This window comes from Cryptomeria japonica, chromosome 4, assembly GCF_030272615.1.
Source record: "Cryptomeria japonica chromosome 4, Sugi_1.0, whole genome shotgun sequence".
In the NCBI taxonomy this organism is placed as follows: domain Eukaryota; kingdom Viridiplantae; phylum Streptophyta; class Pinopsida; order Cupressales; family Cupressaceae; genus Cryptomeria; species Cryptomeria japonica.
This window is the reverse complement of record NC_081408.1, coordinates 3,300,239-3,318,022: the sequence shown is the minus strand read 5'-3', so window position 1 is coordinate 3,318,022 and position 17,784 is coordinate 3,300,239. Positions and strand designations below refer to the sequence as shown.

The window sequence follows — 17,784 nt, the reverse complement described above, 5'->3', positions numbered from 1 at the left end:
TCTATAGCATAAGTCACAATCCTAGACTTATTGGTTTTACATACTCAGATTGGGCAGGTTTTGTTTACAACAGAAAATCAACATCTAGGTATGTTTTCAGTTTGGAATATGGTGCAATCACATGGACTAGCAAGAAGCGGCAGGCAATAGCTTTTTACTCGACAAAAGCAAAGTATTGAAGAACGATTAACGCAACTTGTGAGGCAGTTTGGCTTCAAAGGATGCTTTCAGACATGTAGATGTCTCAAGCAGATCCTACTCCCCTTTACCATGACAATCAAGGGTTGCTCAAACTAGCCAAGAATTCAGTCTTCCACGAGAGAACCAAGCATGTTGAACTTCATTGTCACTTCATTTGGAAGCTAGTTAAAGATGGATCAGTTCAGTTGCTGTATGTTCCAATAGCAGAACAAACAGCAGATATCCTCACTAAGTCTCTGAGCCCGGACAAGTTTGTAAAATTCAGGGGGCAACTTGGTGTAGTTGATAGATTGACCACTAAGGGAGAGTATTAGAATAATATATTTATTATTTATTATTAATGGTCAATAATGTAATCTATTGTACATATTAGGTAGTTTCTATTTTTCTTCAGTTTACAATTGTTTTTTAGTAGAAACATCGTCTTCATGAATGCTATATGTACACTTTCATTCTTTTAACAAAATAATCACATTTCATGAACAATCAGTACCTTCACTCAAAGGCTAAAAGAATACAAAATTATTGCCAAATTAAGAAAAAACCAAGCGAAACAACTAACTTAAAAAGCAAAAAGTGGGGGTCCCCATATGCAATGGGGTGTGCGTGTTTACAATAGAAAAAGTCCCCTAACTCATTAGCCTAGGGGAACCCATTGAATAGGCTAAGGGTCACCATGTTTAAGTGCTTAGGAAGGGGAAATTACACATTTGTTAAAAGTTTGTAAAATTTAGGAGGCAACTTGGTGTAGTTGATAGATTGACCATTAAGGGAGGGTATTAGAATAATATCTTTATTATTTACTAATAATGGTCAATAATGTAATCTATTGTACATATTAGGTAGTTTCTATTTTTCTTCAATTTACAATTGTTTCTTAATAGAAACATCGTCTTCATGAATGCTATATGTATCATTTTATTCTTTTAATAAAATCATCGCATTTCATGAACAATCACTACCTTCTCTCAAAGGCTAAACAACTACAAAATTATTGCCAAATTAAGAAAAAACCAAGCGAAACGACTAGCTTAAAAAGCAAAAAGTAGGGGTCCCCATTTGCAATGGGGCGTGTGTGTTTACAACACAAGTCACCTAACTCGTTAGCCTAGAGGAACCCATTGAATAGGCCAAGGGTCACCATGTTTAAGTGCTTAGGAAGGGGAATTACACGTTTGTTAAAAGTAGTCCTTGGGGGTTCATCATGAGTCCTATCTTCTTCACTCATACGTTTCATTACTTTTGTATCAATTCCCTTTTGGAGAGGGGTTTTTATCGTATGGGGTTTTCTCCTTTATTCCATGTTATGAGAAATTGGTAAATGGGTACCTAACATGGCCTAGGGGAGAAGACCAAGTAGTTGAGCACCCTAACTTCGCACTTCTCAAAATCCTAAGTGGAAATTTCAAATCACTCCCAATTTTTTGTAGCAGCTTACTTGGCATATACCCTTCTTATAACAAAGGTTTCAAGGCCGCATCAGCATGTTTTTTGCCAAGCTGCCCAAAACAGCCCAAAAAAAGGTGAGACCAATGGTCGTGCAAAACGGAGACCCATAGTTGTGCAGTTGATGTGGCATAACATGATTGGTTTCTTATACCACCTATGGGTGGTCATCATCAACAATAACAACATTAAAGTCACAACTATTGGTGCAATGTTGTCAAAATCAACAACTACTATCACAGCTATCAGAACACACTCAAGTACTAGGTCCTCTCCCCTAGTAGTCAAAACCCATCATAATCATCTTTACATATATTACTCTCCTAGTTGCACTGAAGGGGGGGGTGTTAGTGTAAATATTGACATTATCAAACTAGTTAACTTTTAGCCTACCTAGGAGAATCATATTCACGCTAAATAAGTTTCCACTTAAGGACCTTTTTCTTTTTGTCTCACTTCATGTGGTTGAGACACGTACTTGCCTTTTGGGACACCTAGTTCATGTGCACTTGACATGTCATTTAAGCTCAGATGTATTGCACATTTGGAGTAGTCAGTCATTCAGTCTTTCCTTCCTACCTCCTCTATGTTGCCTATATGTGCAAGGCTCTCATTTTACATTCACATCCACTCATTTTTATGTGTTGGTTAACAAATTTATCACTCTATATTCTTACACCCACGGAAGTGACAAATGTAACCACAGTTGAACTAGTCTCTAACAAATATTTACTGACTAGTTCTCAACTTATTTTAAAAGGTGGCAGCTACCTTCATCGGATATTCAACAAATAATATTCTAATCAAGATTGCTTTTAACCAAAAAGAAAATTAAGGAAACACTTTTAACCAGAAAGCTTTGAAAGCCACACAGACAACATGAATCAAATCTTTAATTTTTTCAAACTTTTAAGAAATAAAATAACCACCATAGAAGCACCATACATAGATAATCCTTTCGCAGCGATAGAAACGACCAAAATTCATCATCCCAATATCAGATAATCCACTGATAAAACTTTCAACATAAGAAGAATAAATCCATATACCATAATTCAAAGATTATAAATACTTTGAATCCAGCAGTGTCTTCTATATTGAGATTAACCAGAAAAAATAGAAAATACTTAAAATTAACAAAAATCTTGCTGCTCTAATGAGAAAATCAAAGTTTGCCCAAAAGATCCTAAACTTAGTCCATGTCCTACTATTTATAGAGCGTAAAAGCAACGGTTTCTTGAAAACAATTGTTTTAAAACCAAGTCTTTTAAAATGCCATAACAACCAATATCAAGAAAGCAATTAAAACTATGAAAATTAAACGGCCACCCCATCTCCAATGTCCTTGACCTCAATCACTTCCACCACCCGTTGGTCTTGTGTTGCCTCCATACCCTAATTATTTGTCGGTACTCTTGGTATCTGGTGACAATTGTGGTGATGTTCTTGCTCCTCGGTGCAGTGGTGATCTGTAACCTTGTTTTCCATTTTGGAAGTGTTTTATCTGCTTCGGCAAGAGTCCTGTGTATACCATCGATCTCAGCTTCGAATGACACTGCATACACTTGCAGATTACTTAACCTCCTAAATGCTTCTGAGGTGGCAATTTGAGGATCTTTGATTTCTTTATGATATATTTCATTGTATTGCTCTGTCATTTCCTTGAGATCTCGCACATTCTCCTCGAACCCATCCATAAGGTCTACTTCCAAGGCATTGAAATTTTCCTTTATTTTCACCAGGATCTCAAAGTATTGTTTCAATTTCTTATTGATGTCCTTTACGTAATCATTGCATATTGTCACCTTCCATTCTAAAGCTTCGAGCCAGGTGGGATCAATTTCCTTAGGGTTTTCTACCAGCTTTTTTGTCATTAGCACAGCATGACTTAATGAGAGTAGTTCCATGATTTCTTTGGAGAGTATGTATGTGCTACCATGTTCCTTTCTGACCTATTGAAGCTCAGCAACCAATTCTTTTCTCTTATTGCTTACATTAATGTACCGTTTTCTGAATTTGGTGAGATAGAGAAGGCCTGCTTGATATAGTTCTTCTATCCATTGACTGGCTTCTCTGGCATATCCGAGATTCTTTTTAACCTTTTGAACAATGTCAAAATCAATTCCTTGAACGTTTGAGCTTGAGGCTTCTTTGGTGATAGGGTTTACAATTGATAAAATAAAATCTTTTAAAGACTAAACCTGGGATTGGAACTCGAGATTTTCCTTTTTATGTTCCTTGGTTCTTTTAATCAATGCATTAACCCAAAAATCAGCATGATACACATCCCCTTCCAGGATAGATGGTCCCATGTCCACATGACTGATTTTATAATCAACTTCTGTTATTTCATTTTCGTTCACATCTCTCACTGGGTCTGCAATTTCTAACAGTTGATGTCCAAAAGTAGAATCAGAGATAATCTGAGACATCCTCTTAGCCTTTTTGGGTTTCCGAGAGCCTTGTAGTAACAAAGCGACGGTATCAATCTCACCTGTCATAGGGGGAGCACCCTTTCTCTTCTGAAAACAAGAGTAGTACGAACCATCAAATCTGGAATCTCATTTTCCGACCAATCAATTTTGAGGTCTAGCAAAAAGGGTTTGGTATTCAAGGTCAATGATGACCTCATCTTCTTTTGTATCATTAAGAACATTGAAAGAAATTCCAAAAGTTTGTATTTGCTTTAAAGTTAGCCTCATGAAACTTCTCTTATACACCTCACCATCTTCTAAACAATCGTCCCAAAAATCTTCAATATCCGAATGGTGTGTGTAATTCTTAGCTCCATACAAATTTTGCCTTGCATATCTTTTGCTATCAAAGTTGACCCTTGTCAGTAAAGGTTACAAATGAAATTCACTTAGAGTTTTCTCGACCCCTTTGGCAGCAGTGTTGGTCTTACAAGAAAAGGAGGACATGGATAGAGGAAATGCATACCCCTTCTTTCCCATATTCAAATATTTAACATTAACAACAGCCATTTGCCAACAAACTTCAAGAAAGATAAGAAAATCACTTTGAAATCGAGGCAACTTCAATGGAGTATTCTCAAAACCCCCAATTCTAAGGTAGGTCAACCTATCAAACTGAGTATAAAAACTCCAAATTTCATTATCAAAGCAGTAACTTCATGCGAAATCTGCAGTCCAGTGTTTCCTTCAAGTCCTTTAACAATTTCCATGAGAAAAGCATCATTGACATGAGAATAGATTTTCATCTCAATACGCATGTTGAGCTGAAGAAACTTTCTATAAACAGGCACATTCAATGCAAGAGGACCTTGTGATTCTAACCTTGCCCAGACGGCTTCTTGGCTAGCCAAAACATAAATCAAACATGAACACATATTGAAAGCTACAGTTCGCTGAAAATATTTCAGCTGTTCATTTAAATGGTAGCTAATTATTGCAGGCCAATTGATAGAATTCTTTGCGCTACAGATAACCAAAATGAAATGACACATCCAGAATTCGAAAGAGTTTGAGCGAGCACTTCCCACCACACGATGTAACCGAGTGATGATATCTGAAATTTCTTCTCTGAAATGCCATCGTTTGAGTTTAGCATCCCTTTTCGGATTTCAACCAAGACTTGGCGATGGAGCTTTTACACCAATCTTCGTGGTTCTTGAAAAATTCCTCTCCGACAATAACAGACATCTCTTCAAAAGCCTCCTTTTTTGGAATACACAATGCGCAGGAAATGTTCTCAGGAACAATTCTCGCAACCACCGTTACGTTTTCAGCTCTAATTTCTTGAGTTTCTGGGTTATACCTTTTTGCACATGCACTTACTAAAACAGCACTTGGTATAGCGTGTAGAAAACCTCTTGCATGCACCAAGCTGCTTTGCAGAATTTTATCCTGCAACTGGTTTCTGCTATTCTGCTCCAGATGTTCCAAGAACTTCACAAAATCAAGATGTTCAATTTCAGTATCCCCTCTTACCAGACCAGTGATTTTGAATTCCACTCTGCATGAGCACGGGCTATTGAAATGAAGCACTGCATGAAAAACAACTAGGAACAAAATACAGATTTCAAAGTTCTTCACCACCTTGTTCATGTACTTATCAAGACATGACATGCATTTAATGCTGCATTTAATTTTATTCCTTGAAAAACAGTCTTTTAATCTACATGTAACTATTAAAAGGCAAATCAAGGTTAGTCTGTACATAACACTTTGCAAGACGGCGGCACCCGAAAATCAAGGCAAAGTTCATTGATCGCATGGTCGTGGGAAATTAGAACCCCACAACCAATGATCGGAACTACAGACTTTTCAATAACTCCCGCTCGAGTGACCAAGATAAGAGACTTAAGGGAATAAGTCGGACGATCAGGAACTTATGAAAATTAAGAACTCCGCAACATGGTTAGAAAATGCAAGGGACCAGCGACCGAGTTCGAAAACACATGAAAGCCGCAACTGAGGACTTTGATTATTTAAGTGAACAATGAGATTCACAAAGAGGAAACACACAAAGGCCAGAAAAGTAAAAGGAAATAAGGCTTGAGGGCTAATAACACTACTTAGGTTTCATGGATGACAATATGATAGATATTCTATTGTGCTTATTTCATTTAACTAATGGAATGTTATTTTCTTGCATTCAGATCTTGGAGTCTCCAACACTCGAAACCCGATATGACCTATTTTGTTAGGAACTTGACATAATCTACATAAACATTCTGATATCAACAACCAAGCTGGAAAAAGTACAACTTTTAAACAATGTGTATGGCTTGCACATGGTACGGTTCAATAAATTCCAGTAGTCATCAATTTTACCGCCCTTTTACAAAAGAATAGTAGCTCAATTAGCATATTTACTTTCATGATCCAATTCCAAACATGTTATAGATTGGCATGCCCTTGGTTGTTTCTAAATGTTTAGCACTCAATTTTAATTAGTTAATTATTGGTCATTCAAGGATAACTCAAGGCACTACACTAATTTATTAAAAAAACCACATTTTGAGACTTCTGTGTAGTTACTTGTCAAAGCAGTATCAGTTGAAAACCAGAAAGGGGCCTTAACATGCCTGAAACCTTAGTAGGGACAGACGATGTAGAAAAGGAGTTATATTGTGCAAAAAATCTGATAACCATACTCAATAATTAATATCTCCACAGAAACAATCTTACTGCATAAATCAGAGCAAATAGTGAGACTAAAATTGAATAAAAACAATCTGCACAAATTTTCCTTCAATATCTGAGAATAACAAACATTGATAAATAAATTTCAAAAACTGGGAGAGCATATAACTATATCTTGTACATGAATTTATCTTCTATACTTTTCTAGCCCCCTAATTTTATTTTATTTTAAAATCCGAACTGTCCAGAAACTGTGGGCAAATTCCTATGACTTTAATGCAGATCACAATGTTATTGAAAATTGAAAACAATGTCAAGGTAAAGTAAAGCTTCCTTAAAATGGTTATAGTTCAATCTTTATTTTGCAATTTGACCCAACCTTTCCTTTGCACATATAATTTCATCTCACTCAGTAATGACACTGAGGTGCCATCCAATGAGTATAAATAACCACAATTTTTATTGGATTTATGTTAGTGATTTTTGGATTTTAGAGAAACTGGGAACTAAGACACTGAATTGTCATATACTAGGATACTTTTCTAGACAGAATTGCATGGAAACGGATACAGTATCAGATACAGCAAATTATAAAATACATATATATTCAATTACTTATGTATATCTGAAGCCACAGAACGTAACACTAAAATATTTATGAGTATATTTTGGTTTTTATATTTTTAGTTTATAATATTTATTTGTTATTTCCTCATAACCCTGAACTGGATATGACACAAGATGGTGTTAACAAATCAGATACAGCCTAGATGTGGGTTTGTAAATGGATAGATACAGATACAGCATCCATGTCAACTCCCGGAGTACCATATTCATATCTGGTCCATGGTACATGGATATGCATATCTGGGCAGGGACAGGCAAGTATCCGGCAAGATCAGGCATTTTCTTTATGAGGTAATCCACTCAAATAACATGTTTCCAATATAGCCCAGTTAAACCAGAGTAATTTATTGTATGCTTGTTATTCTCACGCGATAATGCTAAATATATTGACTAGTCGCAACTAGGAAGTGTTTCATGTGCAATTTTTGCTCACTTCATTTTCCTACAGAAGAAACTTGATGGTCCTTTAGACAACTTGAGTCCAAATACAAAGTAATCGTATTCAATCTCAAACCATGAACATGTTTAAATCCAACTGTTGGTCATGATTATCATTACATCTATCCCATAAAGCAAATTATTTTAAAACTGGACCCAATTATCTTACCTAGATGTTGGAAGTGGGGTAGAAAAGGTTGATCCATTTGTCCAAGGAGGCGGCTTTGAGTTTGTTATTGAACTTCTAGTCGAACCAATAGGTCTTTGTTGAGCAAAAGGGTTACCTCTAGATGTATTTGAGGAAAATATCTGCCTCCTATTGTCGTGAGCCTTGAGATTCTGCAAAATAAAGCTTGTTAATGAAACCAAAAACAAACGGAAAAAGGAAAGTTCATAACTGAACTTCAAAACAAGTTCAACACAAGCAACCACACACGAGTCAAAAACAATGCATCCTACACATGAAGGAAATTCTACAGCCAATGAATGAAAATATTATCAATTAAAGACAGACAGACCTGAAAGAAAAAAATGTTTCAAGTTAAAACCCATATAGACAATGCACAGAATTGTGATGTGATAACTATTATAGATTAGTAAGACTTACTTTTGTAATAAAGTCACTTTAGAGACTAAATTTGGATTAGTTTATTTTTTATTATTAGTTTATTATTTCAGACTATTTAACATGCATTTGTCATGCATTGTCTTTATCTTCACTCCAAACTCCATATACGGAGGTTAATGTCTTTGTAATCTTGATCCAATCTAATGAATAATATTGTGTTCTATTTGTTTTCATAACATGGTATTAAGAGCAGGTCAGAAGATAAAATTTTGCAAACTGAAAATCGCACCTCCCAAGTTGAATCAATCAGATTTGAAATTGTGAGCAAGAGAAATGTAATGTCCCCCCCTTAGCCAGCCCTGCTTACAAGGTTAGTCTATTAATGGTCCTCGTAGACTAACAGGTTGGATAGTGGACCCAAGCTGGTTGGTCTCTTCTTTTGTTTTGCCAGAGCATTAGAATGATCACTCTAGTTGAGCTACATCGAATTTCATAATCTCTCCTTGGGCCACCTAAAACACATTTAAAATATGAAGTTTCACTTTTAAAAAGTTCATATTCCTAGAGAGAGATAAAATAATGACTCCAAAAGGGAAATATTATTATATGGAAAAAGGTGATCATTATTTTATTCATTTGGAATGTTAGGGTTTTAGCCCTAATTAGGGCGTAGCTAGGAGAATCATAAAAAGGTAAACTTTGGGGAAAAGATGTTATGTTGACAATATTTCTATTTCTCGCCTCCCTTGAGGAGCTTGTGGTTTTGAGGCCCTTGGAGACATAGCCCTCTATTGCTGCTGCACATCTACAGCTGTGAGAGACCAGCCAAAGGTGTGAAGAGAGACTCTACATCAGAGGTTTCCATTGAGCTTATAGTGAATCAGTTTTTGAAGTTTTTGAGACCTCCTTGCTTGTGTGAGTAGCCGTACTATCTTTGGAGGAATTAGCAACATGTTTTGAAAGCCACCTTTGCACAAGGGTTATATCAGCATATTAAAACAGACTGTGAAAAGACAAGACAGCGATTTTGAAGGACTTTGAAGCAGCTAAAGAAGTGATGCTGGTGGCTGAGTGAGGTGGCTGCTTGCTTGGCTAGCCGACTCCCCTCTACAACACCTTGGAAGTTCATTTCAGACACAAACTTCATTCTAATCAGTCCATTATTGTTAGACAATCAATTTCCTACACGACAAAAAAATTGGTGAAGGTTGCAGCAGTTAAAAGGGGTCTGAAAACCATCAAATCAGATTCATATCAGACCATATTGACTGAAGAATTTGGAGTTCATAAACTATCCCAACTCAAGGGATAACCTAAGTCACAAAGTTGAGCAAATATCATGCTACAAATTCGAATTTTAACAAATTTTAAACTTTTTTATCAAATTCATTCAAATTCGACTTCAAGTTCGTAGGGAAAAAAAAAAAGAGCTTTTTACAATTTAGAAAATAATTTTTTAAAACGTGTTTTGGGTTTCCGAAGTGATTTTCTAGGTGTTTATGCAAATTTAATTTTCTTTATAAAATGTGTTCACCACCCATTAAACCACAGAGTAGTTGCAATACGTGAAGATTCATTCCAAAGCACAAAGCCATGCGATGCCTCCAGTTCTGCTCGGTGATTGCAATAGTTCAGAGCGGTGGGACATATTCTATGCGACTCCACTTTTGTGCAATGCTTTTGACCTCCGCAACTCAATCTACTGTGATGCCTCTGCCATTACTTTTTCCTTGTGTTTGATTTTTTAAATGTTTAGTTTTAGGTTTGTGAAGTGGTTTTAAAAGTTTAATATTAATATTTAATTATATATATTTTTTAATTATTATATAATTAAATGAAATTAAACTTTTACAATATTCAGTTTAGTTTCATTTAATTATATAAGAGTTCAAAAATTAATATTATTAAACAGAAACATATAAATATATAATAAATATAAGTTTATAAATTTATTTTCTTAAATTGTTAAACTATACTAAATAAGATATAATATAATTATAATATAATTTAGAAATTGTTATAAATTTATAAACTATATGATGTATTTTATAATTTTAATATTATATGTTTATAGAATTTATTGAATATAATATTTATATTTTAAAAAAATTATATAATACGAATTTAATGTCGATTTTGTTTTTGGAATTTTTAACCTTGCTGAATTTCATTCAAATTTTATGATTGTCGAATTCGAATTCGAATGTTGTGACTTAGGGGATAACTACCCTGCTGGATTTCATTCAAATTTTATGATTGTCGAATTCGAATTCGAATGTTGTGACTTAGGGGATAACAACCGTCTATGCATTGTGAAACCATTGTCCCCAGCGGACTACCATGTGACAACAATCTGGAGTGGAAAGGATCAGATTTCTGTACCTCTGTGAGCTAATTTTCTGAGTAAGCACCTCTTTTATGAGTGAGTTGCTTAGCTGTATGTTCCATCAAAGAGTTCAATTTCTCCTCCTCAAACCACTGGGTATGTTAGTAGTCGGTTGAAGGACTTCATTGTTTGCCATTGAACTATTGTCAGGAGATTGATGTATCCATTTTCAATAGAATATTGATATAAGTATTGAACTTAAATGTGATTTCAATTCAGTTTTCAAACTACTACTTGTTATTAGAATAAGGTATTTGTTTCCTTTCTTTCAAAAAACTTCAAACAAAAAAAACACAACATCTTCTACAATTCCCATCTAGCTCTAAAAGATCACATTCAAGAAAAAGACACTGTGTATTATTAATTTAATTAAAGAACAAGCAGGTGTTCTTCTCCTACTGTTCAGAAATTTCAGCGTCCCAGAGAGGGTCGGACATTACAAGAAACAAAGAAGGAAGAATAAAAAACACAAGCATTTCATTTGCTTTTTCTATGAAAATTGAGAACTTTCAATTGCTACAAATCGTGATATTATATTCCCAATGCTAGAAACCACAGATTTTTTTAGTGGTTTTTTATATTGGAAATTGCGATTTTATTTTATTAGAAATCGTGCATGGATCTTTGAGCCACAACTGTTTTTTTTAAGAAAATTGTTAGGCTTTTCCTTGTCTATAGGTTAAATTTTTGTGATTGAAAATCATGTCGAATTTTTTTAATTTTCTGCATGCGTAGCACAGGTTCTATGGCTAGAGTTTGAGCCAATTTTTTATTTTCTGCAAGGGCAAGTATGGTTTCTCAAGAAAAGCGTGATGGGTTCTTTCAGCCATCTATATGTGTAGTTAGGGGAAATCATGACTAAAATTCAAACCAACAACTAGGGTTTGACTAATACAACCCAATACTAAAGTTTGTTGGAAGTATATGCTAGGGTTTGAAAAGAGGTTAAAAATGTTTCTATTTGTTTGGGACAAATTAAGCCTATGGCAAAAGGAGGCCACAATATTTTCTTTGGGCCTTGAGAATGGGGGGAAGAGCACTTTGTTGCATATTCTTGAAGTGTAGAATCCAACTTACACGGCATAAATAGGCTAAATGTTTTGCCCCATAGGGTACATTTTCAGAACATAACAAAATGCAAGTAAAACAGAGTAGTACACATATGCATGAAATGTAGAGAACTCAAAAATATATATTCATTAATCTTAGCATTACAATGTATCTCGAGAGCATCACATAACATAGCATAATCCTCTCCCAAGGATAGGTACACAGACATATTATAGGTGTCGACCACTGCTGGTGCGAACCATCAACCAACAACCGACCCCTAAAAACCTACTTAACAAATTCTAATTTTCTTGACAACATCATCCCCCCAAAAAAAGAGTCGTCTTTGGACGACACACAACAAAATGGGAAAACAACTATACAAAAGAAATCAAGGAGCTGGGGGCCGAGAGAGCATCCCTAACGAATAAGGTGCAGGTGGGGTAGATGCAGCTAGCTGCTCCCTCAAATGGTGGACTTGTTGAGTCTGCCGCTGGAGATCCCTCTCGGCTAATAGCTGTCATTGTCACGCTGTCTTGACCATGAATACCGCCTCCATAACCTCCTTATGCTTCTTATCCATATCCTCCAAAATTGAAGCAAGGCAAGTCTCTATTGTTGCTCGCTCAGCCTTCACCTAGGCCAATTGCTCCTCCACGACGATCACCCAAGTCCTTTGCTGGACTAACTCCTCTACACCTGGAGTTGAGTGGCTAACTCCTACCGAGCAGTAATAGCTATCGCCTGCTCAGCCTCAACCCCTACTGTTGAATGTTGGGCTCGTCGGAGCTCATAATATCCATCCCTGAATGCTTGCTCAACCCTCCTAAGTAGTGCATGCATCCTACTCTCACCAACTGGCTCAGGACACCTCCATTCCTCGAACATGGAACACGTCTCAGTAGCAGGCCATCCCCTGGAGTCAAAACATAAAACATCTCGCAAACTCCTCAACGCATCCTCCTGTAACAAAGGCGATCAGATTTCCTACTGCCTCATTTGTCTTCCCCAGAGCCAAGTCCTGAACTGAGGCCATCATCCACCATGTACCGGCCTCTATATTTGCTAGAAACTGCTCCACAGCACCCAACTCACCCAAGATCACAACGGCTACCTGCTGATTGGGCCCAATAGCCCTAGACTCCTCTCCCAGCATCGCCATATCTAGTAGGGGATCCATCCCCGACTCCCTCTAGTGTGAACTCCCCTCGTCCAGATCCACAATCTCCGACTATGGCACCACCCGTGGCTGCTGTGGTGAAGGTGGAGGTCCAATGGGTGTCATTGGGGTCACCTGGTAGCGGTCCAACCACGCATCCATGGTTGCATCTGGGGTCTCTAACTCCACTACCTTCTCTGTGAGCATCTCCTGAGAGTTTGGTGGCTAGCTAATTGCCTCAACTATTGGCGCTACTACCTTGGTTGTAGGTGCTATAGGAGAAGGGGGTCGAGGCTTCGTGCTAGGTCTCTAAAGGGGTGGCTCCCTGCTCGGTGGTGTTTGGAAGGGTGATGTCCACAACTACCCGAATCTCGGTATAGGTATTGCTCCAATAGTCATCCCTAAAGTAGGAAGTGGAGTCACTCCACCGTTAACTCACAGCAAGGTTGGGCGAAAAACAACATGTGTGACAAGCCCACTCGAAGGCCTGACACCACTGAATGGTGCAACGTCTGGCGTACTAGTACCACTCAAGGGTGTGGCAAATGGTATGATGCCTACAACACCACCCGAGGGTGTAACACCACCAGATGGTGCAACGCCAATTGTACCCTCCTCTACACTGTCCAACGTACCTCTAACAGGACCACTACTCACCTCCCCTCGACTCACCGGACGAAGGGTATCACTTCCCTGACTACTCCTAGAAGAAGTATCCTCTTACTCCTCTTCTCCGCTACTATCCTCCTCCACTGACTCCGGCTCACTCTCAGATGCCACCACTTGCCACCTTCGCTTCCTGTTGGATTGAACATCCCCAACACTTGCAAAAGTATCTAAGTGGGTCCCAATAAAATATGGGTCGTCGTGAAGGGTCCACCTGATTCTGCGACTGCCACACATATCTGTCGGGAGGCACGTATGTCCGGACAACATCTAGGAAAAGCCCAATGGCATGATGGGGCATGTAGAAAGCTTTATGCTGCAATGTCAGGAAATCATGAATCCAATCCGAGAGTACAAATGTCCAATCATATACTGCGCCATTTCGTAACCCGTTCATCAAAGCTATCATGGGCACTGTCGTGTCTGAAGCTCGGCTAGCCCCTATTAGGTGGCTCTTCATCACGTCCAACAGACACTACCACTCTCCTGGCACAACGAACGACTCCTTCAACCCACGCCCCTTACGTGCAGTCACCATCTCCCATTCCTCCGGTGTCAAATTACTTCGGCATACCAATCGCAGCAGTTTTTTTTTGGTTCTAGGGACATCTTCGTGGCAGTCTTGTCAATCTTTCAGCCTTCACTAGGGATGTCAAACACCCGAGTGAATGCATCCACTGAGAATGACACTGTCACTATGCACCACTAGTAATCAAACACCAAATCCCAGGTGCTCCTACCATTTGTAGTGATCATTGTTCGCAGGTGTGGCTCAAAATCTCGAATAGCTAACACTGGCAAACGGATTTCCCAATGTACTCGTGCCCGGCGAAGGGATTCTTTGATGGGATGGTCGTCGGCTATCTCCAGCCACCATGTCCTGCAAAGAGTGTCGCCCAATCCCTCGACGGTAATTGTGTCCACTGTCACCTTATCCTGCATTTTCTTCCCTTTCCCAGTCTTGGTTGTTTTGCCTGTATTTGTCCTGCCTGCAATCCTTACTCCCGAAGGCAGCGTTCTCTTCCCCTCGTCCATGGCGGTTGCACTACTTGATTCTGCCATTCTTCCTTGTTTCAACAATTGGTTTCTCGGGACCTGTAACCATTACAACCGTTTTCTCCAATCTTGTTTCGTTTTGCGACTCCACTAATTAATACATATGATGCTGGAATAGTATTTATAATATTTTCCTATTTCCTTGCTCTTCCTCATATCGGCAAATCTATGGCAGATGGATGTATCGCCAATGACTTCCCCTGGCGGATGTACGAGTGGTTGCATTCGTACGGACTCCCTTGTTTATGTGCTAGAGGTGGTCGTACGATGATGGCCTCCACGTGTTTTGCTTTTCCCTACCCCTCGATGGCTCCTTTCACCTATTCATGGCTTCCTACAAATTTTTGTCTTTGCCCGTCAGAATTTGTCACCAAGTCCGTACAATGCTCCCTTCACCACCTTGTACGGATTTGATCTTCGACTGTCATGCAGCTTCGGTTTTTCCTTTGCCACTATCGTACAAATTTCACCTTCCTATGTGATTCATTGTACGACTTCTTCGATTTGAAACCGTACGGATTTTTAGATCACCTCCTCATGTACGGATTTTCTCCTTGTCTTGTCTTGTATGGCTTTGTCTTCTTCCAATTTTACCTTCCTCTATCTCCACCTAGGCTTTGCACGATTTTCTGTTTAGTCGTACAATTTGGATTGCACTTTCCAAGGGTAGGCCGTACAACCTTTTCATTTACTGTCGTACGGTTATACTATCTCCTCCGTTTATTTTGTTTTAGTTGTGTTGGTTAATAGGTTTATCACCTAACTCTATATTGTCATGCCCACAAAAGTGACAAATGTAACCACAGTTGAACCAATCTAAAAAAACTTTTTAACGATTGATTCTCTCCTTATTTCACAAGGTGGCAGCTACCTTCGAATGATATTCAATGAATAGAAATTAACTAAAATGCTTTTAACCGGAAAGAAAATAAGGAAATGGCTTTTAACCAGAAAGCTTTGAAAAGGCATGCATAAAATACAAATACTTTTTAGATTTTCCCAGATTTTGAACCAACAAGATCACTACAAAATACCATTCAAAGACAATAATTTTGCAGCAATAGAGAACTGAAACCATTCACCATCCCAAATATAGATGCATCCACTATTAACCATTCAAAAGAACAGAAAGCATTCACACACCATAATTCAAAGATTACAAATATCTAAAGCCACCAACAAATTTTTTATATTCAAAACAGTAAAACAAAAAAATGCTTAAAGAAGTTTTTGTTCTAAAGAGTAAAACAAAGTTTGCCCGAAAGATCCCCAAAAGATCCACTAATCTACTTATTTATAACTACTAACCTCTGTCTTTTTCGTTCCCAAGAAACTAGCTTGCCAGTTCGGGTTCGAGCACCCATTCGGGTTCAAAGAACCGGTACGCCGATAGGGCAAATTTTGAAAAGGGGTTTGGGTTCATTAGTACAAAAACATGTAAATTATATATATATATATAGATGTGTGTGTGTGTGTATTTTAATATTTGTGCGGCCTATAAGTATGAATTAAGATTAGAATGTCACATAGCATCATATAAACAACAAAACAAACATAAACTTGTAATCATAGCATCATGATCATACCATAATAGCATCATATACATCAAGTTTAATATCAAAATGACAAAACATTCAAGTATCCCAATCTCAATAGTAGGTTTCAATTGGGTATATCTCATATCTTGCCCTGCAGCTCATGCTCAGAAACTGGGCTCCTTGTTTTGTAGAACAATTGCTCAGATTTGCTCTTGCTCTAGCCAAACATGTTCTGCAATCTTGTACTGATATATCTCTCCAACACAGAACTAAACCATATAATGTTCCACTAGCATTATATTTGGCCGTTCCAGCAGTGAAACGCTTATTTGCAGGGATGTAAGCTTTCTCAGACAGATTTGACAGAAGGTTGCTGGTTGTGTTCTCGAACGAATCTCTACTTTTAGTAATATCCATCGTGTTCACCAAGAGAATTCTTTTAGTATCTAGTCTTGAAATGAAATTAGAATTGTAATAGTGCATGAATCAATCATCCAACCATATTTTCCCACCTATGTCATTGGGGCAAAGGTCGTGAAGGGTTTTATTTGCTTCCACTCCACATTTTGAGCATCTATCTGCTGATATAGTTCTAGTGCACTAGAGCAAACCGTAGACCTTACTGGGAGATTGGCCATGGGAATAAGTGTTAAACCCTGAATTTTTAGGTGCATTAAGATACAGATTGTTCATAACTAGGTTTAAGTTTGTGGAATAGGTGCTGCCATTGGTGAAAGTTGAGAAATTATCGCATGTGTGCCATGTGTAGTGTTGTGACCTTTTTCACACATCGCCCCATTGCAAATGGGGACCCTCCCTTTTTCCTGCTTTCTAGGGTTTTTGTTAGTGCCCGTGGCCTTCCGCTTCAAGTTCTACTCGTTGTTGTCAAGATTCGAACGGTTCGAGTCCTAGAGATTGAAAGTCAGTTTTTGCAAGCCAAGTGATACCAAAGTCCGGATACCATCAAAGTGCCCAGAAAGGCCAAAGGACGAAGATCGCAATTGATTTGAACGAATTTGAACAACTTTCTATTTTTAGAAAGTTTGTTTTTTTGCTTTTTCCTATTTTTAAGGAAGTTTCGTTTTTGGCATTTTTAGCCCAATCCCCGGTATGGCTATTTTTAGAAAGTTTTCCCTATTTTTTAGGGATGCTTGCTTTTTGCTTTTTCAGAGTGGGGACCTAGGGTTTGCACCAATGGCACTAACATGCATCGATGGCTATCGAAAATTTTCAAGTTTTGACCCGAAAAGCTAAGTTTCTATATTTTAGGGGGTCATGGCACATTCAAAGGATAATCAGCTCTGAAAATCATCTAAGTCTAGAAATTTGCATGTTATCCTGATTTGGCCTGCAATTTGACTAGTCGAAAATTTTGAAAGATCTCCTAAAAACTAGAATTTGCATTATAAGTCCTAGAGATCTGAAACCACTCTCAAACATCCTGACAATATATATGAAATATAACTTAAAGTATAAGACTTATACTTATGTTATATTTCATATACAGTCTGCCCTACCTGGTGATACTTCAAAGTCCACCT

The 17,784-nt window shown here is 37.8% G+C and overlaps 1 protein-coding gene across 2 annotated transcripts in view; it reads right to left on the bottom strand.

Moving 5' to 3' along the window:
• Positions 1–17,784, bottom strand: part of LOC131064536 (syntaxin-31) — a 125,367-nt gene that overhangs the window by 49,866 nt on the left and 57,717 nt on the right. For both annotated transcript variants that reach the window (XM_057998684.2, XM_057998685.2), the window contains exon 3: positions 7,990–8,159. In XM_057998684.2, coding sequence (XP_057854667.2) covers positions 7,990–8,159 — 170 coding nt within the window. The remainder of the gene's footprint in view (positions 1–7,989; positions 8,160–17,784) is intronic.